The 26250-nt window shown below is 54.1% G+C and overlaps 1 protein-coding gene across 1 annotated transcript; it reads left to right on the forward strand.

Moving 5' to 3' along the window:
- Positions 1–477: 477 nt before the first annotated feature.
- VWA5B1 (von Willebrand factor A domain containing 5B1) lies at positions 478–21037 on the forward strand. The gene is made up of 21 exons (XM_069034918.1): positions 478–631; positions 888–1049; positions 1407–1629; positions 1807–1949; positions 2187–2318; positions 2582–2706; positions 5641–5817; positions 8665–8775; positions 9229–9431; positions 11190–11304; positions 12839–13024; positions 13258–13453; positions 14409–14596; positions 16623–16842; positions 17023–17340; positions 17956–18093; positions 18660–18788; positions 19257–19331; positions 19687–19756; positions 19974–20097; positions 20315–21037. Exons 1-21 carry the CDS (start codon positions 493–495, stop codon positions 21035–21037), a joined length of 3897 nt encoding a protein of 1298 aa, XP_068891019.1. The 5' UTR covers positions 478–492.
- Positions 21038–26250: the final 5213 nt, after the last annotated feature.

Consider the following 26250-nt stretch of genomic DNA (forward strand, 5'->3'; position numbering starts at 1 on the left):
AGGGCATGGGAGGGCAGGAGGATGCCTGGCTCTGCCTGCCTGCTCTTCCTTCCCCAGGATAAAGGAAAACTCTCATGATCATAGTCTTATCCTGGAGAAAGTTGTTGGTTTGGAGAATAATGAGGAGAAAGAGGGACAGAAAAAGATGTTAACCTGTTCTGCCCAGACTCCAGCAGTGTGGGAGCTGGGGAGTGTGGATCTCCGGCGCTGTCTGCCCCTAGCCAGGGAGGTTTGATCTGAACCTCCCTTGTGCCGATGGGGATTTGGGGCAGGGGTTTTCCTTGTGTCTTCCCACCGGGGTCTTGCTCCATCCCCATCACTGCAGTCATCAAGCCCAGATCTTGTCCTGTCCCAGGTCACTCACCTTTCTGTCCTCAGGGCTTCAGAATGAGGTGGCAGAGGCATGCAAACATTTCGGGCACTCAGGGCTCCACATCCATTCTTACCTTTCTCTCTCCAGCTCCCCACCATCACCCAGAGACCCCCGGGAAGATGCCAGGGCTGATTAACCGGGTGACCTTCTCCCGGCTGCCCCTCATCGCGTCCGAGGTGACATCCTGCGTCAGTGGCTATGCCTTTGGGATGACAGCCCTGCTCACCTACCACAACCCAGACCCCCAGGCTTTGGAAGGCAAGTTTCAAGGAGTGAAGCTTGGAATGGGAACTTTAGAGCCAGGATATGGCAGTGCTGGGTTTCTGTGCATGCCTTAAACCTTTAGATGCTGGTGGGAAGCACAACCAAGTGTATTGTGTCCAAGTCTCCAACTTTTTAGGTGTGAAAAATCCCACAAGTGGGATTTTTTTCCCACTTGGGAACTGCCAAAAGGGACCTGGCTGGTGGGTCTGGGGAAGTGGTGGGTGTTGCTAACACCCCTCCTGGCTGGCAGGTCTCTTTGTGTACCCCTTGGACGAGGGCACGACTGTCGTGGGCTTCAAGGCGGCCGTGTGCCGGCGCACGGTGACAGTGCAGATCAAAGACAAAGCCAAGATAGATGACACCTACTTCGACAGCTGCAGCCTCCCCCCTGGAAGAGCTGGTGATGGAAGCGGTGAGGGGATTGAGGGTGTTTTAGGGAATGTGGGGAGAAAAGGAGAGGAAGGGGAGTAGGGCGGTGGCAGGGGGTGGCTGGCTGGTGTCTGCTGTGGCACCAAGGGGGCTTCTTTTGGGAAGCTGAGGGGTTGTCGTGCTCACGTCCCTGCCAAAAATATCAGTCATGCCCATCTTGGAAAGCACTCCTACTTCTGGGCAGCCAAAGGAGTGATGCAGGAGCTGAGGCTGTTCAAAGAAAGCTGATGTGTGCAGCAGGGGTGGCTTTGGGTGTTTGATCCGGGGCTGGGGGTTGTGGGAGGCCTGGAAAGGGGCATTTTCCATGGTTGCGATACCTGGCGTGGTCCTCTCTGTGCAGGAAGGATCATGATGGATGAGGACCTGGAGAGGATTGTTTTTGTGGCCAACCTGGGCATGATTCCTCCCCTGGAAAGTGTGTCCATCTTCATCAGCACCTCCTCTGAGCTGCAGACACTGCCCAGCGGGGCAGTGAGGGTCCACCTGCCAGCTGTGTGCGTCCCCAGGGTCCCCCAGCCCAGCCTGGAGAATGCCAGCAGCCTTTCCAGCCACCAGCTCCGAATGTATGGAAAACCACTGGGTGGACTCTGTCTGGGACTGATCCTGGGGAATGCAGGGCTGGCTGAGCAGGAGCTGCAGGAGACTGGAGAGTGGCTGCAGGCTTTACCTCCGGCAGCCCTGCAGTTCCTGGGGGGATAGAACACGTTCACAGGGTTTGTTGGGATTTATCTCACCGGCAGGGACAAGCACCTCTGCGGATCGGGGAGCCCGGAGCAAGGGAGCAGGTTCTGCCTGGCTCAGCTGCTGGACAGTGAGGCCACCAACCCCTTTGAGTACGAGTTCAGCTTCCACCTGGAGATCCGGGGGCCATGTTTGCTGGCAGGTAGGAGCACTGGGGCTGTCCTGCTGCACAAGGCTGATTTGTCACCTCCCCATGTGGCAATGTCCACACTCCTCCTCCTCAATGCAAATCTGTGTTGGCAACTTAACTGTGCTGGGGTGGATTTACCAGTACCAGGCTGATGCTAACGTGGGCTCCTGTCCTCTGCCACCTTGTCATCTCTTCTCCCTGGTCTCCCCCACCCTCAATCCCTACTGGCACCTCGATTTCCCCGGGCAGGAGTTGAGAGCCCCACACACGAGATCCGAGCAGATGCCGACCCCTCGGCTCGCTCCGCCAAGAGCATCGTGATCACGCTGGCCAACAAACACTCCTTCGACAGACCCGTGGAGATCCTGATCCATCCAAGTGGTAGGTGGGCTCTGCTTCCCCTCTGCTGGTCTTGCCCCTTCCTGGGATCCTCATCTGTAGCTCTGGAGACAGCTGGATTAGCACTGGTTTTGCAAATATTGTCAAGGTTAGGCTTCCCGGGAGGTAATTCTGGCCGCGCTCAGGATTTTCTGGGCTCCCCAAGCTCACAGATACTGCTGCTCTCCCAGCCAAGAGTGCCTGCGTCTCTGCCAGACCCAAAGTGTTACCACGGCTGTTCTTCACACAATTCTCTGCATTTCCAGAGCCCCACATGCCCCACGTCTTAATGGAAGAGGGTGACATGACCCCTGCAGAGTACGAACGACACCTGAAGGGGAAGAATGATTTCATTAAAGGCACTAGGAAAGACCCCAGTGCCAAGAGAAAGGTGAGAAACACAAGCTGCAGGTGTTAACTGAGGCTTTCCATGGGCTGGAGCTGAGCTAGAAGATGATTCCTTGTTTCCAGCATCACTGTCCCAATGAGACCTTCAACATCCTCCCTTGGAGAGGGGCTTGTGTGGAGGAAGAGGGGAAAATACGGCAGTGCTGCTGATAAACTGAGAGTGGAAGGAGCTCTGAGATGGTTATTGTGTGTATAATTAGTGCTAGTCTAGCATAGCATAATTAGAGAGGTGCACTGTGATAGCATTAAGGGTATTATAATTATTGCAATGACATAGAATAAAATATTCTTTTAATTGCTCAGTAAATGTTTACTGTTTCTGGGTAGCTGTCAGAGAGAAAGAAGTGATTTTCCTTGGAATAATGAGCTGAACTGAAGACAAGGTAGGAGAGACTTCTCTTTGTTCTGCTGAGCAGCAAAGAGAAAAATATCTGTGCTGGGATTTGTGCCTCGTCTTCCAGCAGTTCTGAAGGAATGAGTGACAGCCCAGCACTTTGGTGTGTCTGGGATCAGCGGAGAGGAGCGGACAGCTCAGAGCCCTCCGGATTTCCAGGGTGGGCGTCTTCCCCTAAGGGACAGGTTGTGCTTGTGTGGCCACGGCCGGGGCTGATGGTGTCAACTCCTGTTTTACACAGCTGGGGCTCTCCTGTGTGCCCAGGGATGCTCATTTCCCCCTAAACTCCTTCTCCACATGTCTGATCCTGGGTTCCTCTTGGCAGACATCCCGGACCTGCTGCAGGGGTGCCTCCTCATGCTGCTAAGATTTCTCCTTTCATGAGAGACTTGTCAACCCTCCTCTCCTTCCTTCCCTTTGCCCTCGCTCTCTCTCGCAGGGCTGGGACTCCGCAGGCATCTCCTCTAATTGTGTTCAGCGTGTGGCAGGTGGAATGAGATGAAACTCCCACGCTACGCCTCGGATGGCTCCCTAATTATTTCTGCTTCTTTGGCATGTCAAATTATCTAAGGGGGGATCATTCTGGAGACATTTCCCTGCAGGAAAGCCACCTGTGCCCCAGGAGGACTGGGAAACAACTGCAGGGAGGAGAGAAAATGCCTGGAATATCTGGGGTAGATGATGGGCTGCAATTGCTGCTGCTCAGAGCAGGACACTGGCCACTTCTCGGCTTAAATTAAATTAGCCCAGAAATTTCAGCAGTAAATGATAATCAATTCTCTTCCCTCAGTTTGTTATGGAAAAGGCTTGGATCCTGTCAGCTGCAGGTTGGTGGGGATGGATGCACACTGGAATCAACTTTCCTCGACAAAATCTGATTAGCTTACGGTAATTGGATAATGGGTGAAGGGGAACGGAAGGAAGGTGAGGAGATGTTTTCTTTTCTGGCTGACCCCTAGCAGCACCTCTGAAGCTGTTTACTGAAGACTTGCCTGTAAAATTCTCTTCAGAGTCAGTGAGAAATCCCAAATCTGGGCTTATCCTGATCCCACAGGAAATTTATGTCGTGGATACCCAAGAGCATTCCAGGAAGTTCTGTGGATAGGTCCAGGGCCACAATTCAGTCCTTGGACAGAGGCAGCAAGGAACACTCTAGTCTGAAATGTGATAAACTGGAAAAGTTGTTGAACAAAATAATATCATATGGCTGGAGGGAAATGGAAATGGAAAAAGCCCTTTGATTTCTCAGCAGCTGATTAATTTATACCTCATCCCATGGAAGGGAAAGGCAAGAAGATGAGTGGGAGCTTGGCTCATTCCTGTGAGTGGGACCTGTCTTTTCACTGGGTCAGAGAAGCAGCACTCAGGCACAGGATCTGAAAGCAGAGCTCGTGTGTGTGTTGAGCCACAGGGAGTTAGTGAGTTATAGAAAACACAGGTTGGTCATCAGCTCATAGACTGAGGAATGTGACTCATGGCCGGAGAAAACAAGCACAGTTATCTGGGGTCTGGTTTACTCCCGGTGAAACCAATGAGAAAAGCAGCCAGAAAGAGGAGAAGGCAGCAAACAAAGCCCCTGAGGATCGAGCTGCTGTTGTGGAGTTGTTTCCACACTCAGACCCAGGGATGAAAGGCCATAGCCAGGCTCATGTGGGGTCCTGGAGCTCCCTCCAAAGCAGCTGAGGCCGTGAAACTGTTACTGCTCGATACACACATAACAGCACTTTATAAACGTATCACAGGAGGTTTTTACCAGTTTAATTTTATCCCATTTGTAATGAATACTTGAAATAGAAGGAGAGAAAATACCGAGAGCCAGTGGAGCTGTGTGCAGTGCAGAGACAGATCGTGCAGGTTCCTATCGAACCATGGCCGGAGCAGCCGGTTCAGCTTTCCAAAGCCTTTCAATCCCTACAAAGAAATGTGATAAAAGAAAGGGCAGAAAAAGCAGCAAACCAGAGGTGGCAGGAATGAATTGGAGCGGCGAATGCAGCACATCAAGGGCTGCATCTCACACTTCATTAGTGAGTGACCATGGAGAAAACCTCTGGTGTGCCTCGGTGGGATGCTAAGCTGTGCTAATGAACCAGGTTTTTGGGAAGGATCTAATGAAATGTTTGGAGAATCAGTTTTGCAAGGTGCTGGGTAGGGCCAGGTCTTTTGATTTCTTCTCCAGGCTTTTATCTGAGTGTGCAGTTGCTCCATACAGTCGCAGAAGGATAGGGCCTTAAAGCTTATCTTGTCCCACCCCCTGCCATGGGTAGGGACACCTTTCACTATCCCAGGCTGCTCCAAGCCCCACTGTCCAACCTGGCCTTGGACACTTCCAGGGGTGAGGAATACTGTGGGTATGGACACAACAGAACACCTGGACACTGACCCACCCTGGTGTTGTCACCTCTGAGGCCAGAACAAGCAGATTCTGGCCCACAAAAGGCCCTGCACTTGCATTTTTACCCCTGCTCCGATTCCCCTCGAATTGAAGTGGGGTAGAAAAATGAGCTCTCTCCTGCTTTCTTTCAGACGGAAATCATTAGGAAGCGGCTGAACAAGGACATCCCCCACCACCCTGTCATCATGCTCAACTTCTGCCCTGACTTGAGGACTGTGCAGCCAGGCCTCCAGAAAGCCCAGGGAGAGTTTATCTTCCTGGTAGACCGCAGCAGGAGCATGAGCGGTGTGAACATCAACCATGCCAAGGTACCTGCAGGAGGGGAAGCACCTGCCTGTCAACAGGGAGGAATGAGAGAGAGCGCTGGGGGTGCTGAGAGCAGAAGTGTTCATTATCAGGGGATGGGGGGTAATTATGGGCTGTATTTCAGTCACCTCAACTGTGGCGCTTGTTCGGTACCTGCAACGAAGGTGACTCTCCCCCGTTCTCTTCCCCTTCTTCCTATCAGCACATAAAATGCAAAATTATTTTCTTTCCCTCTCTTGCTGGCATGTTTTGTGCATCCCTTTTCCAGTTCTCCCTGTCTCCAGGAGGGCTTTGGGTGATGGCTGCCTAGGGGGAAACCTCCAGGGAGCTCTGCTGATCACATGCTGACCATGTGTTAGGAGAGGTTTTGCTGATGGGCACCTCTGTGCACCCACAGAAATGATTTATACACGAGACATCCCTTTTCCAAAGACAAATGAACACCAGCAGCCTGGTGGATGGTTATGCAAGTTGTGTCGACACCTCTGCATAAAAAATAGCATTGTCAGGATATTTTGTGGGTCTGAGGTTCCCGTGTCAGATGTGGCTCTCACCCAGTGCCAGCCCCGGTGCAGCACGCTGCACTTGGTCTGTTGAACCTCATGAGGTTCCCACGGACCCACTCCTGAGCTTGTCCATCTTCTAGCACATCTCCTTTCCCATCTGTCTCCAGTTTCCATGGGAACTGCTGAAGGACAGACACCTTCAGCAACAAGGATTGGGATGCTGGGGAGCCTGCGGACGGCTGCAGCACATCCCCTGGGATAGGGAGGCTGTTCCCAAGGGGAACAGGATATCTCTGGGGTTGTACCCCTTTCCCCCCCAGCACCTTCAGGAGCCTGGGAATCTTGTCCCAGGGTGGATTTTCACTTTCCAACTCACAGCATGGCTGGGTTTAGGCACCACAGTGTCTGCAGCCTCTGTGGAGGCAGGATTGTCCCCTGGGGATGGGGACCTGAAGGAGCAGAGCTCTTCTCTGAGAGGTCCTGAAATGGAAACCCCATCGCAGGAGGGCTGTAGAAACAGGGAAAAGGCTGTTCCCCTTCAAGAAAAAATATTTTGAGGGAGATAGAGGGGATTTTGGAGGAGATACCTCAAAGGAGAAACCCACTGTCCCTCTTTTGAGTGTCCCAATCCTTGTTTGTCACTCGCAGACACCAGGGACCTCGCAGCAGGGGCTGTTCTGAGAGGGTTTGGGTGGGGTTTGCTTGGTGGAACCTTCTGCATCATTCTCAGCTGGCTGGATGCACAGCATGACAGGGCTCAGAGCTGTGCAGCCTCAGGATGCCTCAGGGATGGGATGGAAGGGCCCGTGCGGAGCAGGAGGGCACTCATCCAAAGCAGCTGGAGTGGAAAATTCAGGGATTTAAATTTCCTGCAGCCAGTTCCTTTCCCACCCTGATGCAGTCAGGGAGAAGAGCCAGGCTGTGATGGTGCTCACTGGCAAAACTACGCTAATAACTGGGAATTGACTTTTCTGGAAGCAAGCGTCCCTCCTTATTGAATTGCCATATAGCTATTGAGTGCAACAGGATCAAGATCAATATTTACCATAAGAAGCAATAAATCTTTCTGCTTGCTGAAACAGCAAGCAGGCATCAGTTGCCCATTTTGGGAAGTGCTTTAAGAGAAATATTTGGAAATTTGTATTTTTTCCCTTGTAATGAGTTCCAAGATGGGATGTCAGCATTGAGATCTGGAAGAGCCAGCATCCCAGGAGCCATCTGGGAGCAGTGGTATAAATATATCCTCGTAGGTTTGCGATAACAGCTTGGATTCAAGTACTCCAGAGCCTGTTAAAGGGCAGCCCTGTTCTTGTACATTATTCCACTGATTTTCAGTGCTCCAGCTCTGCGCTGTTGCTGAGTCTTACAGGCTTTGGGAGCTGGATTGACCTGGCACCACATCCCTGCTGGTGCCAGGCAGGGGGTTCACTGTGTCTCTCTGTGGTCACTCGGTCTTTGCCACTGGTAGGACAACTCGAGGAGGCTGTTCTTGCTCATTTGACCTTGGCAGCTCCTCCAGGGGCTGGCTCGAGGGTTTCTGCTGCCCTCGGCAGACTGGCAGGAGTCTGCCTTGATCAGCATTTAAATAGAGCTGAGCTGCTCCTGAACACTTTGCTTTACATTTTGCTTTACATAAACACTTTGCTTTAAATGGGCCTCCTCTCCTACCACATAATTGCTCCTACAAGCTCAAGAGCTCCTTAGGCAGCTCTTGCCCAATTGCTGTGATCACAAGCTCTGTCCTGGACTTGTCCACGACATAGCTGTGCAACAATTCAAGTTGCTCTTGCCTTATGTAAAGCCCAGGAATAGGCACGTTAGATAACCACCTCTGGTAAAGAAAATAGCTTAAAACTGTCGTCTCCCAGTTATTTTAATTGAAGCCAACTATGAATACAAGAGAATTGGGGATGGGGGAGGCTTTTCCTTTTGTGTAACTTTAAGCTGTTTGTTTATTTTCTGCAAGTTTAGGCATTGAGATGCATTGCGTGTCGCACTTCTCAATTTCACACTCTGCTTCTCACCCACCAGCTCTGTGCTGCAGCACTGTGTTGCCAGCACAAATTGAATCCCTTAAAAACAAACAGAAAAATTTGTTCAGCTCTTTGTTGTCTTTTTTTTTTTTTCCCCCCCAAAGACTCCCCATTTTCCTCACTGCTTCGGGTCCCAAATAACATCAGGGGACTTTGAAAAGAGTGGGGTCATATGGGGGCATGGGAAAGGAGCAGTTGGTTTGTTGTCAGATGAAGGTGGGATGGCTCTGGGCAGGGCTTTTACTGGTCACGTTGGGGCAGCCGGGGAGAGTCCAAGTGTGCTGATACCTGTTTGCTTTCCACCCCTCAGGATGCCCTGTTGGTCATTCTCAAGAGCCTGATGCCAGCGTGTCTCTTCAACATCATTGGGTTTGGATCCACCTTCAAGACCCTCTTTCCTGCCAGTCAGGCCTACTGTGAGGTGGGTGAGCCCACAGTCCATAGAATCACAGACTGGTTTGTGTGGGGAGGGATCTTACATGCCACAGGTGGGGACACCTTCCACTATCCCAAGGTGCTCCAAGCCTGGTCCAGCCAGGCCTTGGGATAGGGATGGGACAGCCACAGCTTCTCTGGGCAACCTGTGCCAGGGCCTCACTACCCTTAGAGTAAATAATTTCTTTCTAATACCAAATCTAAACCTGCCCTTTTTTAGCTTAAAGCTATTCCCCCTTGTCCTGTCACTCCAGGCCCTTGTCCAAAGTCCTTCTCCAGCTCTCTGGGAGCCCCTTTAGGCACTGGAAGTGGCTTTAAGTTCTCCCCAGAGCCTTCCCTTCTCCAGGATGAACAACCTCAACTCCCTCAGCCTCTCCTGTTGTGCTCCTCGGTGCTCGGAGGGTGCTGGTGCTGATGATTCCACTGCTCCTTTGGGCAGGAGAGCCTGGCCATTGCCTGCCAGAGCATCAGGAGGATCCGGGCTGATATGGGCAGCATCAACCTCTTATCCCCGCTGAAGTGGGTCATCCGCCAGCCCATCCACAGGGGCCACCCCCGGCTGCTCTTCCTGCTGACGGCCGGGGCCATCAGCAACCCCGGGAAGGTTCTGGAGCTGCTGCGGGACCACTCCTGCTCCACCAGGTACGGGAGGCAGCGGGGCTCCCCCCTGTGGGGCCAGAAACCTGGCACAGGCTGGGATGTGCCTCTCCTTGAGCACAGCTCCATCTCACAGACATCCCCACTTCAGAGACAGAGGCAGGAGAGATTGCTGCTATGAGCCATGGGAGAACCTCAAAGGGTTTGGAACGGATCCCAGAAGTTCAGATGCTTTTTAAACAATCAAAAGCAGGATAATTGAGCTGACAACTTCACAGCTCTCGGCTGATGCTTCCTGCTAGGAGAGATTGACACGCCAACAATCTTCCTTGCTTTTTTTTTTAATTTTTTTTAAAGCACATCTGGGGCTGGCCCCAGCTGCTTCCAGGATGGGGCTGTGCAGAATTGAATATGCTGAAAGGGAGCAATGTAAAAAGCAGCTAATTTGTGCACGAGCTCCCAGCCTGGCTCCCCAGCTCTGATCACAGGCTGTTCTGGTTTCTCCTCTGCCTCTTTAAGGGGCACAAAACATGAGAAAAATGTATTCCTCTTCCATCTGTCAGACTTCGGGGCTTACCAGGGAAGCTGCTCTGTGGGTCTGTAACTGCACAGAGCTCTGATTGCTTCCCAGTGTAGAGGGCATCCCACCATCCCACCCCTTGCTCTTATGGAGCTGTAGGAGAGGGTTAAATGCAGTCAGAGCTGGAGTGTGGTCTCGGATGACCCTGGAAGGAAGAGTCCTGGGCATGGCCATCTTAAAAGAAGATCAGAGCCTTATTTAAGAGGGGTGTGAGGCTGGCTTAGGATTTGCTGCCAGCTGAGGATTAAAACCCACAAGAGAAAAGCCCCTTGTGCAGATGCAGTTTGCTGCTGAAGGTGCTTTCTCAGCAATCCACTGCCCTGCCCAAATGCTGTATCCCACCCATTCCCATCCTCCTGGCTTCCTGGTGCATCCATCCCCACCTACCACTGCCCTCCCTGCCTGGGCTCCAGCTCCACTTCCAGCCTTCAACCCCAACCAAATCCTGATTCTCAGAGCTGGGAGTCGGGGGAGCAGCCTTGCCTGGCTTGATCCTCCTTCCTTGAGAAAACGTTTTTTTCGTTGCAAGCAGAGATAATTAGTGGATATTTAGTGCTATTGACCACAACCAGCAGGGAAAAGAGATGAATTGAGAGCAAAGCAGCTTGTTTGTGTTTGCAGAGGAGGAGAAGGCTGGAGGTCCTGCTGGGAACCCCTGAGTGTCACTGCTGAAGGCTGGTCCTCGGGGAAGGGGTTTGGGGTCTGCTGAGTGGAGGAGGCTAGGGGTTCATAGAGCCCCTGGATGGTTTGGATTGGAAGGGACCTTAAAGCCCATCCCATTCCGCCCCCCTGCCATGGGCAGGGGCTCCTTCCACTATCCCAGGCTGCTTCAAGCCCCATCCAGCCTGGCCTTGGACACTTCCAGGGATCCAGGGGCAGCCACAGCTGCTCTGGGCACCCTATGCCAGGGCCTCCCCACCCTCACAGGGAACAATTCCTTCCCAACGTCCCATGTAACCCTGCCCCTGTGGGAAGCCATTCCCCCCTGTCTTGCCACTCCATGACCGTGTCCAAAGTCCTTCTCCAGCTCTCCTGGAGCCCCTTTAGGAACTGGGATGTTCCCAGCTCTCCTGCCAGCCACCTAAAAGAGCAGCTGCTTTATTCCTCTGGATGCAGCAGTGGGATAAAGCCGGAGGGAGTTTCCACCTGAGGGAGTGTGTGAACTACATGGGGCTGGGGGGTGGTTTTTCCTCTGGATCCTGATTCTCCCTGTCCCTTTGCAGGTGCTACAGCTTCGGCATCGGGCCAAACGCCTGCAGGAGGCTGGTCCGGGGTCTGGCTGCCGTGTCCAGGGGCATCTCCGAGTTCCTGGCGGAGGGCGAGAGGCTCCAGCCCAAGGTACAGCCCCCATTCCCCAGGGGCCACCCCGTGGGGCTCTAACGATGCTCTGGTTCAGCGAGGGGGAGGCCACGGCTCCCAGCGGGTTCATTCTCCATCCTGGCCCTGCTTTCCCAACTCCCCCTCGCAGCAGGTGGGCGAGAGGGACGGGATGAAAGAGCATCTCCATGTCCGGCCGTCGGAGGGAGTGGGAGGGTGTGCTTCCCTCCGCCTGGGGCCGGGGGGGCCGCGATAGCCGCGATGCAGCAGCTCTGCCTTCAAAGGCAGCTCTGCCTCAGACACGGCGAGGGCAGAGGGACCGGCATCAAAGCAGCCAATTAGTTTTGAAGTCGGGCTCAGCCCTGGCATTGCTCAGGCGAGAAGGACTCGAGGTTGGAGCGGGAGGAATGCGCTGTGATGGCTTTGCTTATTAAGCCGACTTTAAAGCCTCTCCGTTCCCTCTCTCCCCATGAAGAGTAAAACCGTGTGCTTCAAATCCGGCGTAGGGGTGCCTCTGTCCCCTGGTGAATGCACGGAGCCCAGCCTGTTGCCTGCTGCATGACTAAACCCAGAGAGAATTGGGTCTTTAGCTCCTAAATATCTCCAAAAAGCCAGCTCCTACCTTCTTGATCTCACAAGGAGGAGTTGGGCAACCCCCCCCCCCCTCTGCAGGAACCTGGAGCACACAAAAACCTCTCTAAGACAGAACAGCATCAACATTTCTGATGTAAATTAAAAGCAAAGACAGCGAAGAGAGAGGTTTTTAATAAGAGCTATTAATAAGAGCTTTGCAGGCTGTGCAGCTCGATGCCTTCAGCAGTCTGAGGCGTCAATTAATGGCCTTATAAAACACAGCCTGGTGTGTCTTCCCGAGCCTGTGAAAAAGCAGGGAACAATAGGGAATATTTGAGCTCTTCTGCCTCTAAATCCGGTGTTCAGTTCCCTTGGCGTACAGGGAAGCTCATGTAGATGGCTCCCTGGGAGGTTTGTCCATGCGGTATTCACGAATATTGGTCTTCTCCACATGTGGACTGGCAGAGCATTGCTGATCTCTGGCAGTGGCTTGTGCCAGCAATGAGCTGTTCCAAAAATATCAGTGTGTGAGTGCCAGGCTTGGGACAGGGGCTCAGACCAGTGAAGGCTGACAGCTTTTCCTGGGTGCTGGAGGCGAGCAGGGGATGCTGCCTCACATCAGAGCAAGATCCTTCTGGCCACAAGCTCCCACCTTGCTCTGGGCTGGCAGCATGTGTGAGATCAGCTTGTGCTCCATCACTATCTGCTCTTGGGAAAAAATCATGGAATCATGGAGCCATTTAGGTTGGAAAAGACGTATAGGATTAACCCAGCTCTGCCAAGTATAAGTGTGCCAAGGAGATGGGGGTGCTGGGATGGGCATCAGAGTAGACTAAGAGGAAGCAGACTGTCAGGAGAGGGCAGGAATCAGCTGATGGGTTTGTTCGAGGGAATGTTCCCCTTCCCTGCGGCACATGGCACGTGCACCGTGGCTCACCCCATGTCCAGCTGGTGTTGAACCTCTCCCCCCTGCCCTTTGCAGATGATCAGGTCACTGAAGAAGGCGATGGCGCCGGTCCTGAGTGATGTGTCTGTGGAGTGGGTCTTTCCTGAGAGCACTGAGGTCCTGGTATCTCCTGTCAGCACCAGCTGCCTGTTCCCTGGTGACCGCCTGGTCAGCTACGGTGTCATCTGCGACACCTCCCTGTACCTCTCCAACCCCAGATCCGTGAGTCCGTGGGGCTGTCCTGGGAGTGGGGGGTGTTGGGGGTGTACACGAGGGTCTCTGCTCTGTGCGTGGTCAGGAGGTGTCTCTTGCAATCCAACTCTGTCCTTAAGGGAGATGATGGGCAAGAGTTTGGGGGGAAATAGTGGATAAGGGTGCTGGTGCAGCCTGTCTCGGCTGGGAGCCGTGGGCAGACATGGTGGTGGGACCTGTTCCCTCTCTGTGCTTCCCCCCAGGACAAGAGGCGGCGGTACAGCATGATGCATTCCCAGGAGTCGGGCAGCTCTGTTTTCTTTCACTCCCAGGAGGAGGGAGCAGGCTTGGAGAGCTGGAACCACTCCAGAGACTTGGAGGGCTCCTGCCCCGCCGAGCGCTCCCCCGACCACCTGGGCGTGGGCAGAGATCCCGAGGGAGAGTCGGACACGGACACGGGTCAGAGTTTCCTCTGTACATGTGGGGGGGTGATGCCCCTGTCTCTCTAATCAAGCTCCTGTCACTGCTCCCCCAATTTTTTTGCCTGATAAATACATGTCTTCAGCTGCAAAGAGCTGGGGGAGTTCACAGGAGAGATGACAGATCTCCTGAGGCTTGAGCAAGTCTGTTTGGTTTGGATGTTTTATCCAAACCTGTCAGGAAATCAAGGGAAGCCCTGGTGAGCTGGGTTCCCTGGAGATTTTCAAAGCAGCTTTAGCTTTGGCCACATAATTATTTACAAGCTTCCCAAGCTGTGTAGGAGGAATGGAGTGAGCAAATGGGTAGTTCTGCTAGACCATCCCTGTACCTGCAAAGCAACTTCCCAGTTCAGAGGGGGGGGAATGGATCCAAAGCCCAGTCCCCAGGGAGTCACTCCTCTCCACCATGGCTTGGCTGGTGTTTGTGTCAACAGCATGTGGCATAAAGCAGCTGGTTGCACCCCGGAGCTGGGGAAACCTCTGTTACTCACAGGATGTTCTTCCCTTTTATTCCAAGCGGAGCTGTGCTGTGCATCCCCTCAAACTTGTCAAAAGCAATGAGAAATCATGTCTTTCCAAGACAAATTTTAGTCTTGCTCTGACAGGAGCGTGTCTGCACTAATTAAATTTCATTAGTAAATCCTTTGTCTTCTCCAGGGAGGTTTGGGGAAATGCAGTCAGGCTTTTTTTTTGGCTGAAAACTCCTCAGACAAAACCTTCCCAACCTGCTCTCTTGATATCCCCAGGAATTTTGAGTGTTCCTATTTCCTTTTGTGGTTTTGTTGCTTTGCTTAAAACTTTGCAGGGCTGAGTGTGGCCCCCTGAGCTTTGGCAGGACCCTGGGGAGGGTTCCCTGCCTCCCACCATGAGCCAAGGGGGGTGGTGCTGGCTGATCCCACTCCGGAGTGGAGCCGATCCTCTCTCCCACTGTTCAGGAATGGATGTGAAGGCTCTGTCCAGGAGACGGGCGTACAGCACCACCCAAATCTCTGACCACGAGCCTCGCAGGAAGGTGCCCACAGCCAGCGATCCTGGCACAGCCCTGGTGAAAAACCCCCTCCGGAAAACCCACCTGCAGGACCTGCAGCAGGTCAGCCCCGAGCCCTGGCAGGTGGATTTCCAGGTAGGTGATCCCCCGAGGGGTTTTGCCTGCAGGTGGAAGCCAGCAAGGAGAAGCAGGAAAATATCAGGTGGATAAGAGCCTGAGGGAAAGGGTCTGACTCACACTAGTCCTAAAATATTGATATAGATAATAGATATAGATAATAGACATAGATAATAGATACAGATAACAGATGTAGCTCTGCAGCACATCACAAACACGGGGGAAATGAGCCAAGTAGGGAGCAGAGTGCCATCACGATATCCCATAGCAGTCCCTCCCCATGGGTGCCTGCTTTTCCCTGCTCCTCTTCCCCTCAGTGGCCTGTGCTTCACCCTTGCTGCTCCTCTGGTCCTTCTTATCTCCCTACAATTTAGGATTCAAACTCTCCCCATGGCTGTGGCACTTCTGTGCCCGGCAGGGAAAAGGAATTCAGTGCCAAAGCAGATTCCCAGCTGGATCCACAGCCTCATGCAGCCCTGGGATGAGACGTGAACCTGTGTGATGATACACCTGCTGAACAGGGTTATGTCCCCTGCCTGCAGCAGGTGGAATTGGGACAGGTTTTTCAACTGATCCGTGGGAAGGATAGGGATAGTTCTCTGCAATCCTTGGCATCGCCGGGATGCTCTGCTCTGCAATCAGCATCTGCAGGGCTGGGAGGACCAGCAGCACTTGTGTTCCCATGGAAACTCGGAGCGGGATGTTGGGGACTTTCATTTCCCCTCTGCCGTGGTTTAGAGATCACTAGGTGAGGGGTGGGAGGGGAGATGAGGGGGTAAAGGGGAACCAGGGCCAGGGCTCCACAGGGATGAGACCTCTACCCTCAGGCTACAGCACTGAGGATGGTGAACAGCATCAATGACCAAGAACAAGCAGATTTTAGGGGTACTGGCAACATTCCCTGTATTGGGAAGGTCCCCAGAGCATCCCCCTGCCCTCGGCATACTGACTCCCTCCTGGAGGGCAGTAAATGGTTAACAGCATGCATCCTGCTCTTAATTAAATGCAGCCTGGTTTTGCTATCCCTCCTGCTGCCAGGGCTCCCAGCAGCTCTCCTAGCTCCCAGTCCTGCTGCCAGGGCTTGACATTTTCGGGGATGTGAAGCCAAGCCCTCAGCTCATCTCCACACTTGCTGTGCTGGGAAGGAAAGGTCAGCGCCAGCCACGGGCAGCTTAAACCCCCAGCTCCATTCCCAGCTGGCTTCCTCTGGCTAGCAGGAGAGCCGGGCAGGAGAAGAAGCGGGTTTGGAATGGAAAGGGTCTGGCAGGATTTGTCAATATTAGGTTGGTAAATCGCTCCTGGAGCCGCCTGGCTCCCAGTTTTGCTGGTCTCAGAACGACAAAAATTAGGTGGTGGTTGAGGTCATATCCGTGTCTGTCACCCAGAGCAAGTATCCTTCCATCTACCACTTTCTACCACCTCTGTTCTTTGCTGATGTTGTGCTAGGAATACAGAATCTGTCTGTTTTAGATGGATCTTCCCACAGCCCTGGGGACAGGGATGAAACCCAGACCTTGCAGAGGGGAGTATCTGTGTGGAATGCGGCACCATAGGTGCTGAAGTGGGGGATTCATGTCTCCTGAAAGTGGAGAAACAGTCTCATAAAAAAAAAAGAAAAAAAGATAAAAATTCCTTTCTCCCATCCCCTGCGCCTCTCTCCTTTCGTTACTAAGCAACTGGTCCTTGATCTTTCTGTCTCTCTTCTTTTCTTTGGTTCCCAAGTGAAGTCATTAAAATGTCTGGAGGGATGAAACTCATATTTCACCTTCTGCATGTCTGGGGAAGGAGCCCCTGGGGCCAGGGTCCCTTGGGGACATCCTGAGGTCTGGTGGAGGGCTTTGTCTGGGCATGGATCCCAGCTGAGGATGGGCAGAGGGAAGGGCCTGAGTGATTGCATCCCATGCCAGGGTTGGGCAGGGAGCAGACGGGATCAGAGGGCGCAGAGCAGGTCTGTGCAGAGAGTAGAACAGGATCAGAGAGCACAGAGCAGACCCATGCCTTTGGCTGCAGCCGGATCCAGCCCAAACATCTGCTCTGCTCACAGCCCCTCGCGGCCACCCGGCATGGCTCTGCCACCAGGATCCGTGGTGCAGGCGCCCGGCGCCCAGCCCTGCTCCAGCGCAGCTGCGTGTCCTCCTGCCATGACGCCAACTCCCCGGCACCGCTGGACGGGCTGCAGGAAGCCCCGGCAAGGGGCTTGGAAGCACCCGATGCCTTCCCGAGCCTGCGCTCCTCGTCGGACAGCCGGAGCCCCGGGGATCTGGGTAACGGGGAGAGGGGGGGCATGGCCAGCCTCACCTGTCCGTGCCGGGGTTCGGTGGCATTGCGTCGCGCTCCGTGCCACCGTGGGAAAACTGGGAAAGATTAATTATGGCTTTGTGGTGGCAGTGGGTAATTCAGTTCCCGGGGAGGTGATTAATGATCTGCCTCTCCCCTCTCTGCAGAGTCTGCCCAGCATCCATCCCTCACCTTTGAGACAGAGACCTCCTCTGACTGGGAGCCCCAGGACCTGGATATCAGCACTGCCTGCGGCTCCCTGCACTCCCCCAGGACCGTCTGCAAGGCGGTGGTGAAGGGGCTGAGGAACAACGAGCCTGTGCAGTGGGAAGTCGCCTTTGACATCTGCCCTCTGTTCCGGGAGCGGGGGAGCCAGGAGGGTGGAGACACAGACCTGTGGAGTGAGACCTTCCACCACCTGGCAGCCAAGTCGCTCATCCAGGACTTGGAGCAGCTCGCCGAGAGGGAGTGTGAAATCGAGCATGGTAATGCACAGCTGGCTGCAGGCAGACCCTGCCCAGCCTTGCAAAGGCTTTCCAGCAGTCTCAGCAGCCTCTGGAGTGAAAACAAGAGCTGCTGGTGGTGAAATAGTAGGGAATGTCTCACATAGCTCCCAAATAATAGCCCCCTTCAGCTGCCTTGTGCTCTTCTGCTTCTGCAACCTTGCTGCACATGAGTGTTCCCGAGCTCATGCTCCTTCCCACTCCTCAGGAGCAGGAGGTGGACTTGATGGTCCTTGAGGGTCCCTTCTGACTCAGTATGTTCCATGATTCCCTGGCTCCTCTGCTTCATGCACCAGGTAACACGGTTATTTTTAAGGAATTGGTCACCTGGAGCTGGGAGGTGGCATCAAACTCCAGCAGCAGCCACATCACTGCCCTGGGCCACACGTGTCCCTGGGCCGTGTCAGCCCTCTCCCCCTGAAGTGCATCTGGGCTTGTAAAATAAGAGCAGGAGTAGCAGAGTTTAGAGGGATACAGGGATACAGCCCCTGCTGGGCATGGATCCCCAAGCACGGAGGTGGGGCTGGGAGCTGGGTGTGAGGGGTGGGGGAGCCCAGGGGCCCACAGACTCTGACCCTGCTGTCCCTCCCATGGCAGGGTCCGGGCGACGGTTCCAGCTCAGCGCTGTCCACACCAGCAAGGCCTGTAACGTCATCAGCAAGTACACGGCATTCGTGCCCGTGGACCTGAGCACCAACTCCTACCTGCCCACCCTGGTGCAGTACACCCACACAGGTAACGTGGCGCTGGCACAGGCATGGAACCTTGTCCTAGCAGGGAAGGTGTCACTGGGAAACCACTTTCAGGGCAAACCCTATGAAGCCACAGCCCAGTTTGGCGCCAGACTCATACCCAAGGCCATGGCCAAGCAGTTGGTGGCAAGAACCTCTTCTCATGGCCAGACCTCTCCTCTGAGGTCTGGATGCCCAGAGATGACAATAGAATCACATAATGTTTTGGGCTGGAAGGAACCTTAAAGCTCATCCCATTCCACCCCCTGCCATGGGCAGGGACACCTTCCACTAGCCCAGGTTGCCCCAAGTCCCATCCAACCTGGCCTCGAGCACTTCCAGGGATGGAGCAGCCACAGCTTCTCTGGGCAGCCTGTGCCAGTGCTTCACCACCCTCAAATCAAAGGATTTATTTTCAATATCCCATGGAAACCTACCCTCTTCCTCTTTGAAGCCATTCCCCTTGTCCTGTCACTCCAGTTCCTGACCAAGCTCATTCTGTGGTTTCGTTGCCATCGTGCATGTGCCAGTCCCTCTCTAACACTGGCCATTCCCTTCTCTCATGCCAAGGGGCAACCTCCAAGCAAGGCAACCAGAGGAAACAGAAGAGCTCAGGAAACAGAAGGCATCATGGCTGTTCCCCTGGACGTCCTCAGTCAGCGTGTGGCCAGAATGGAGACCATGGATTTTACAGCATGAGTAAGATTCCTCAGGGTTTTATCTCCTTCCTGGTGTTAGAGATCTCAATGGTTTGGGACATCTTCTGTGGTCTTTTAACATTCTGCCTTCCCCTTTGCATACGGTGCTCACCAGACACATGTCAGGCTGGGGCTCATCTCCTTAAATGGTGAGAGAGCTCCAGTTTCCCCCGAAACCCTGAAATCGCAGCTCATGCTGCTGACAATGCTGGGAAGTTAATTGGCAGCCGTGCGCGGATAACACGAAGGATGAAACGGGTGTAATTAGAGGCAGGGGGGATGTGAGACACTCGCTTGTCACCAAATCCTCTGCTAATGAAGACAAGTTGGATCGGACCTTGTCTGGCACTGTCAGAGCTGCAGCTGAATTAAAAGAGCCCCGAAGAGGCTCATTAACCCAATTGTGCCATGGGAGGGAAGGTGCTGGTTTTGGCTGGGTGCTGTTGCTGATGTGGTTCCTCGGTTGCAGATGCTGAGGAGAGCAGCCCCTCACCCTCCAGCACCCTGTCCTCCTCTGCCTGGGAGCGCTGCCGTGTCCCCGAAGGTAGGGAAAGAGCTGCTGGCTCTCGGTGCAGCTACATCGAGTCTGTGGTTTGGGCTTCTGCTGAGTTTTGGGGAATTTAAAAAAAAATTATGACCTAAAATTAGGCTTGTGAGCACAGGGCCTGACTCATTCTGAGGTGCAAAGGATGGAGCCTATGTGGCTGTTGGTATAAATCTCCTCCAGAGAAGTGTGGGAATGTTATTATCCATGTAGGAAAAATGAGGCAAGGGGAGAGAAAGGGTTTTGCCAAAGATTCAGCAGCCAAACAAACCACCTCGTGTCCCAGGACCTTGACTGCTCCCTTTTGCTCCCCTGTAGCACCTTGTTTTACCCCCAGCACTGTGTTTCTCCCCAGGGCCACTCCAGAGCCTGTCAGCTTCCTCTGCACAAGCCCAAAAATCCATCGAGAGGCTCTTTGCTGCCAGGTAGGAGCCAGCTTGACCTTCCTCTGACCTCAGCACATTTCACCTGCATGGGTCTGATGTGAACACAAGTCAGGGGGAGAGGAGGGACTGCAGGGATAGCGGCCAGAGCTGGGACCGAGCGTGGTGCCAGTGTCTGGGGAGCAGGGATGATTTTGGAGGGGAGTGTGCGTGCCAGGATGAGCACAGAGGTCACAGACACCTTTTCATCCTCTCACAGGCTGACCCTCAATAAAACCAGGCTGCTGGTTCGAGCTGCCAAAGGCTTCATGAGTAAATCTCCAAGCAGAGGAAGCGAAGCCGGCTCCGAGGGTGACAATGAGAGCATGGGCTACCTTCCCCTGGTGAGCAGCTCCTCCCCGAGTCCTGTTGGGGTTGTGTGGTCACTGCAGGGGAGCAGAGGAGGATCCCCCCGAGTCTTCCTCCTGCTGTCTCTGACAACCATGTCCAGTGACCTGCTCAGAGATGGAGAGCTGTTCCATCCATCCATGCCTTTTTCTTGAGCTACCCCCAAGTGGCTGGTGTGCCAGAGCTTCCCTTTGTGCCTGCCATCCCTTGCAGGTGTCCCTGCAGCTGGCCTGCGGTGCCTTTCTCCTGAATTCAGCTTTCTGCGATGCCGTCAGCATCCCCATGGAGAAGCTGAAGTGGACATCACCCTTCGCCTGCCACCGCCTGTCCCTCAGCCCCTCTGGCTCCTACAGCACCAGGAGGAACAGTCCCTCCTCAGAGCACAAAATCCTGAACTCCAGCCAGCAGCTCCTGGTCCCCAGTGGGCAGGGGAAGGGTCCCAGCACTGGAGACATGGCTCGGGGAGCGGTGCTGGAGGACACCGGCCGCCTCCGGCACCTGTCGGGCAGCGCGGCCGAGAGCGTCTGCAGCGCCCTGAAAGCCGAGCAGGAACTGTCCCCCCCGGCCATCACCGTCCGCCGCTTCTCCTCACCGGCCGAGTGCCAGGCCCACAGCAGCCAGGGCTGGGACACCGGCGGCTCCCAGGTCCAGGCTTTGCTCTCCGACGTGGAGCTGCAGCAGCAGACGGAGCCCGAGGGGATGCTATGGGCCACGGCCGTGGCCCTGGCCTGGCTGGAGCACAGCTCGGCTTCCTACTTCATCGAGTGGGAGCTGGTGGCTGCCAAAGCCAGCCTGTGGCTGAGCAGGCAGGACTTCCCAGAGGGATCCAGCCTGGCCACGGTGAAAGCTGCAGCCCAGCAGCTCTTTGTGCTGCTCCGTCACTGGGATGAAAACCTGGAGTTCAACCTGCTGTGCTACAACCCAGGCAGTGTGTAGAGAGGAGGAGGAGGGAGGCTTGGGCAGATTAGTGAGGGCACAGGAGCAGGGATTCATTCTTAAGGAAATGCCTCCAAGGAGCTCAATTCCTCTGCTGCAGGGATGTGTGTGTTTATTAGAGCAAACCCTGCAAACAGAGCAGCCTGGGCAAAATCCTGCACTCAGCAGTCATGATTTTGCCCTGGGAGGGAACCTTCCTCTGCCTGCAGTAGATGCTTTTTATTTTCAACTGGAGCAGCACTTCCAGTTACAGCAGTTCCCTCTGATCCTGGTTTCTTCTGGTTCCCAGCCCAGTTTCCAGAGCAGATCTTGTGGCCTGCTCCACTTGCCCTGTCCTTGCTTAGATGCCTCTTCCCAGCCCTGAATCACTGCCAAGCCCCAGCTGCAGCCCCTCAGCCCTGAGTCCCGGCTTTCCTGCCTGGCTCCTGCCATCTCAGATGGCTTTCAGAGAAGACAAAGGTCTGACAACATGCTCATCTCATGGATCAAAGGGAATGGGGGCTGGGAATGACAATGTGAAGGGCAGCCCTGCTGTCACAGCCAGGAGGATCGAGCCCAGCCACGAACAAGCTGGGCTGGTTGGAGGCTGGGACCAAACCCCACCACATCCACACGGTGCTGGGCTCCCTCAGCCCCTCTGCAATCCCAGAAGGAGTTTGTGAGATCCCTTGCAGCCAACGTGTGCCTTTGGAGCTTCACAGGCAGAGCCAGGGGGCCAGGGATTGAAGGATCAAGTGCCTACAGAGGGAGTTGTGCCACTGTCTCTGGCGTGGCTGCCGTGCCTGTGGAGCCCATCTGGAACCCGCTGCCTTTCGCTCCCTCCCTTGGCATGTAGCAGCCTTGCCCTGTCCCAGCAGGCTTCTGTCTCGTGTCTGTGTGTCTGGGGGTGAGACAGGAGGGAAACCAGTGCTGGGGACCATGAGCACCCCTCCGGTCTCTGCTCTGGTGTCACCTCTCCAAGGTCCCCAGGACAAATGAGCATCCTTCTGGTCTCTATTCTCAGTGTTGCCTCTCCGGAGTCCCCAGGATCATCCCTCTGGTCTCTGCTCTGGTTTCACCTCTCTCAGGTCTCCAGGAGCTTCCCTGTGGTCTCTGCTCTCAGTGTCAGCTCTCCAGGTTCTGCAGAACCTCGAGTAACCCTCCTGTCTCTGCTTTGATGTCACCTCTCTGAGGTCCCCAGAACTGTGGGTATCCCTCTGATCTTTGATCTGGTGCCACCTCCCCAGAGTCCCCAGGAGCACAAAGATCCCTCTGGTCTCTGCTCTGGTGCCACGTCTCTGGGTCCCCAGGGTGGCAATGCTCGGTGATGCTGCAGGTTTGCCGGCCGGGTGCCTCGGCACAGTCCTGTTCTCTGTTGTTGCAGATGTGTTGTTGTCCCAGTAAATCACAGCCTGCTCTACTTCCCAGTGTGAGTCCCTTTGTTTTGGGCTGGGTTCTTGGTGGGTTTCCCCAGGGCCACCCTGGAGCTTTGTGTGGCTGTTCAGTAAAATACCCCCCAAAAAACCCCATCATAATTTAGTGTGTGAGTTTAGGTCTGGGTTTCAGAGGGGATAAGGAGCTTCCTTCAGGTTTTGGGGAGTTTTGTTTTGCAAACCCTGGATTGCGCAGCATTTGGTAAGCTGATGGATCCAGGATTTTAAAAACCAGGGGAAACTGGGTTTAATTATTCTCTAAGGCAGAGATGGAGCTGAGAAGTCCTTCTGCTCTTTCTTATTCTCAACAATTTAACCTGTCACCTTGGTCAGTGCAAGGAAGCAGAAATCCTGCCTTCATCCCACACCTTCCTTAATTAGTGTTGTACTTACAGGTGTTAATAAAGCAGCCATTGTGTTTTCCAACCCAAAGCAGAACGTAGGAGCTCTGCCATCCCTTATTTTCCCCTTGGCAAGCAAGGACCCTCTCTGATGCCCTCCTGCTTTTGGTGACATCTGTATATATACATCTATCACAAGAAATAGACACTTCTGGCCCAATTTCCTCCCTCTGGACTCCATCTCCGGGGATGGAGAGGGTCTCCAAGAAGGGGGGATGGTGTCTCCAGGCCCAGCATCTCCGGAGGCCCTCTCGGCACCCTCTTTGCATCCAAGGGGATTTTCACCCCATTAAGACATCTCCTAAGGGCGCTCCGGTGCTGTTGCCGGGGTGACCACAAGTGCCTTATTAAGAGAAATTAGTTTGAATACAGTTGTCAGCTGTGGCTTAATAAATAACCCCCTTTATGCTGCGTAAATAAATATTTGCACGCAGCGTCTGCACGGGGAGGGAGAGATTTCCCAGCCCGGGCAGCCTCGTGCCAAGGGGCGTTTTGGGGAGAGAACCGGCCAAATTTGGGTTATGGTGGGACCCCGCAGAGACCCCTCCGTGTCCCTCCCTGCCCCGTCACACCCGCGGTGGGGAGATTTTGCTGCCGAGCTTCCCTCCTGCCAGGACCGCGGCTCCTCCTCCGCAGGGGCTCATTAGCCGGGAACCGGAGGAGCCTTTTCGTGCTTTGAAGGGTTATGAAACCTGAGGGAGAGGGGGAGGACGGGAGAGCTTAAAAAAGAGCCGTCGTGTCCCCCCCCCGCCCCACAACCCAGCCATCGCCTGCCGAAGGAAAAGGGCTGGCAGCCGTTCCAGCACAGATTGCGCCTCTGCCCCCGTCCCCCGCCAACCCGCCGCCGACGGGCGATGCCGCGGGGTGGAGAACTTTGCTAGAAAACGACATTTTTAACAGAATTTGCCGCGTTTGGTGTGCGCGTGTCCCAGTGCTGTGAGGAGACTGCGGGGCAGAGGCCACGCTGCAGCCGCAACCCCCCGGGAGCAGCCGCTGCGATCCAGGGGCTGCGATCCAGGGGCTGCTCCAGGTGCTTTTAGCTCCCGATCTCTCCAAATTGATGCAGCATCTGCCTGCGATGCTGGGGAGGGGGTCTGAACCCACCAAACAAACCCTCACCCCCAAAACCTGAACCAGGGAGCAGCGTGGGGCCGTCTTGTGTTAACTACAAAATAGTTTTGCTTCGGGCATGTTTTCCCCTTTGGTTTTCCCCATCCCAGGACCCCGGGCATGCCGGCGGGGGATGCAGCCGGTTGGTGCCGTGGGCTCCATCACTCCTGAAATAGAGCTCAGGGGCAGCTTTTGGGTGTCGGAGGCATCTGAGTGAAGTCATGTGGATGTTATGCAAGACTTGATGATAGGTTGTAAACAGCTATTAAAGTGACTGACAGGCCCAGGATGAAGTTTTGAGGGGGGGGGGGGGGGGGAAGAAAGGGGAAAGATGAGTAATAATGATTAAAATAATTATCAAATCGAGACGTTCCTTAAATTAGGGGAAAGTTTGGTGAGGAGGGAGAAAGATGAAGAAATCACATTTGAGCTCTTCTCTGAGCTGGGGGTTGGGAGGATGGGGCAGATACTGAGCACATAAAGTTTGGAAAGGAGGGTTTTGCTTCCTCCAAACCTAAAAAAGCAATTTCAGCAGAAATTTGGCAGATTTGGGTTCACTGAGTGCCACTGGGTGCTGGCTCCCCCAAAACCCAAGGGCTGAGCAGCCCAAGGAGAGCAGCCCCGAGTTAATTAGGAGAAACAAGCAGATTATGGGGAAGACAGCTTCTATTTATATATAAATACTCCAGTAATCAGCAGTGAAGGGCAAGGGAAATCCAATAGAAATATGTGACTGCTTAAGAAGCTTTTTGAGCAAAACGTTACACAATCAGTAGCATTTGCCTGGGTTTCGCTCCAAGTCCCAAGAAATGAAGGGGAGAAAAGAGTGACCCTGAGCAGAAGGAAGGAGAAGGGATTTGTAGAAGCTTCTGCCTATCAGATAAGGGGGAATCTCGGGAGCCTCAATGGAGATCCCAAGGGTGCCAGCAGCTCCCTTCGACCCCAAACCCCCCAGCTTTGCACCCAGACCCAGCGAGCTCCACACCTCACAATGCTGGGGGCTAATGTGGAAGTACAGCTATGTACAGGTGGATTTCTCTTGGCAAAATGATGCCTGGAGCTTCGCTGTGTTCCCAGGGTGGTGCTGTCAGTGGGTGCTGACACGGAGCAGAAATAGCTGCCGGCCGCCCCACGATTTCACACATCGCCCTCGCTGCCTCCCGCAGCTCTGCTTCACCCCAGCACAGCAGAGACTCCGGGGGGTTTTGGGGGCCCCACGCGTACCCTCTGCTGAGAATCACTGTAACAATGGCTTTCAGTGGCAATGGGATGGTTGGATGCTCACCTTGGGGCTGGGAGTTCTTTAAGCACCTCAGGTTGGTGTCCTTTTGGTGGTTTCCCCTCCCGGGGCAGCTGCACTGAGATTTTGTGGTTTGTTTATCCTGAAGGCAATATAAGGCCTGAAGCTGAGGTCTGTGGGTGTCTCAGAGGAGGGATGGGTGCAGACCCGGGGTGTCTGACCCTGCCATGAGCTGGTTGTCCCAGTGTTCTGCCTTTGGGGTGGCTGCTGTCCCCATAGAATCATTCCCTACATAAAGACGGAGGATGGAAATTTGTCACTCCCCAAGAGTCACTGGTGGGTGTTTGCTTCAGCTCTGGGTGTGCCTGTGGTTTTGCAGTGTGGGTTTTGGGGGTTCTATTTAAATCAGGAGCATCACCCCCTCTTGTGCAATGACCTTTTCAGGTTTTCTTTTTTCTGTGCCACCTGTAAAGTCACCTTTGCCATGGGAAGTTTGTGCTGGGCTGGGATGCACACGAGTCCTGCAGGTGCTTGTTCCCTCTAAGTGCTGCCTCTTCGGGGTGCCTTTTAATTGTTAAAATCATTACATCTCCTCAAGACATAGATATGATATTGCTCATTTTAAAAAGCCAAGCTAGAGGTCTGTGGGCTTCTCTGCTTATTAAATTAGAGGACTTCTCAGCTTTTTGTCATAGTTTTTAATCCTTTCTTTACACAAGGCAGGAAAGCAAAGGGTGTGGGTAGTGAGAGAATGTGGGTTTGTGGGGTGAGAAGGAGCTGGGGTCAAAACATCAGCCCCAGTGCAGCAGGCACAGCACCTGGAAATCCTGGAAAGGAACCCTGTAAAGGGTGTAAATCCCTCGGGAAAGGTGACCTGGTTGGGGTTGCAGGTTCTTACAACCCTCTCTGGCCACGTGCTCATCGACAGCCATGAAGTTGAGCCAGATCCGAAGCACCACAGCGGGCATGAGCAACGTGGTCTAGGGCGTGAACAACGTGGTTTAGGGTGAGCTGCCCTGTGCCAAACCACCCAGGGGGCTGGCCAAAGGC

Source organism: Aphelocoma coerulescens, chromosome 21 (genome assembly GCF_041296385.1).
Source record: "Aphelocoma coerulescens isolate FSJ_1873_10779 chromosome 21, UR_Acoe_1.0, whole genome shotgun sequence".
Classification (NCBI taxonomy): Eukaryota; Metazoa; Chordata; class Aves; order Passeriformes; family Corvidae; genus Aphelocoma; species Aphelocoma coerulescens.

Coding starts and splice junctions, on each gene's coding strand:
- VWA5B1 (XM_069034918.1), top strand. CDS start 493: ATGCCAGGGCTGATTAACCGGGTGACCTTCTCCCGGCTGCCCCTCATC. Junction 1,950..2,186: donor GGGGCCATGTTTGCTGGCAG/GTAGGAGCACTG, acceptor TTCCCCGGGCAG/GAGTTGAGAGCCCCACACAC. Junction 20,098..20,314: donor GCATGGGCTACCTTCCCCTG/GTGAGCAGCTCC, acceptor CATCCCTTGCAG/GTGTCCCTGCAGCTGGCCTG.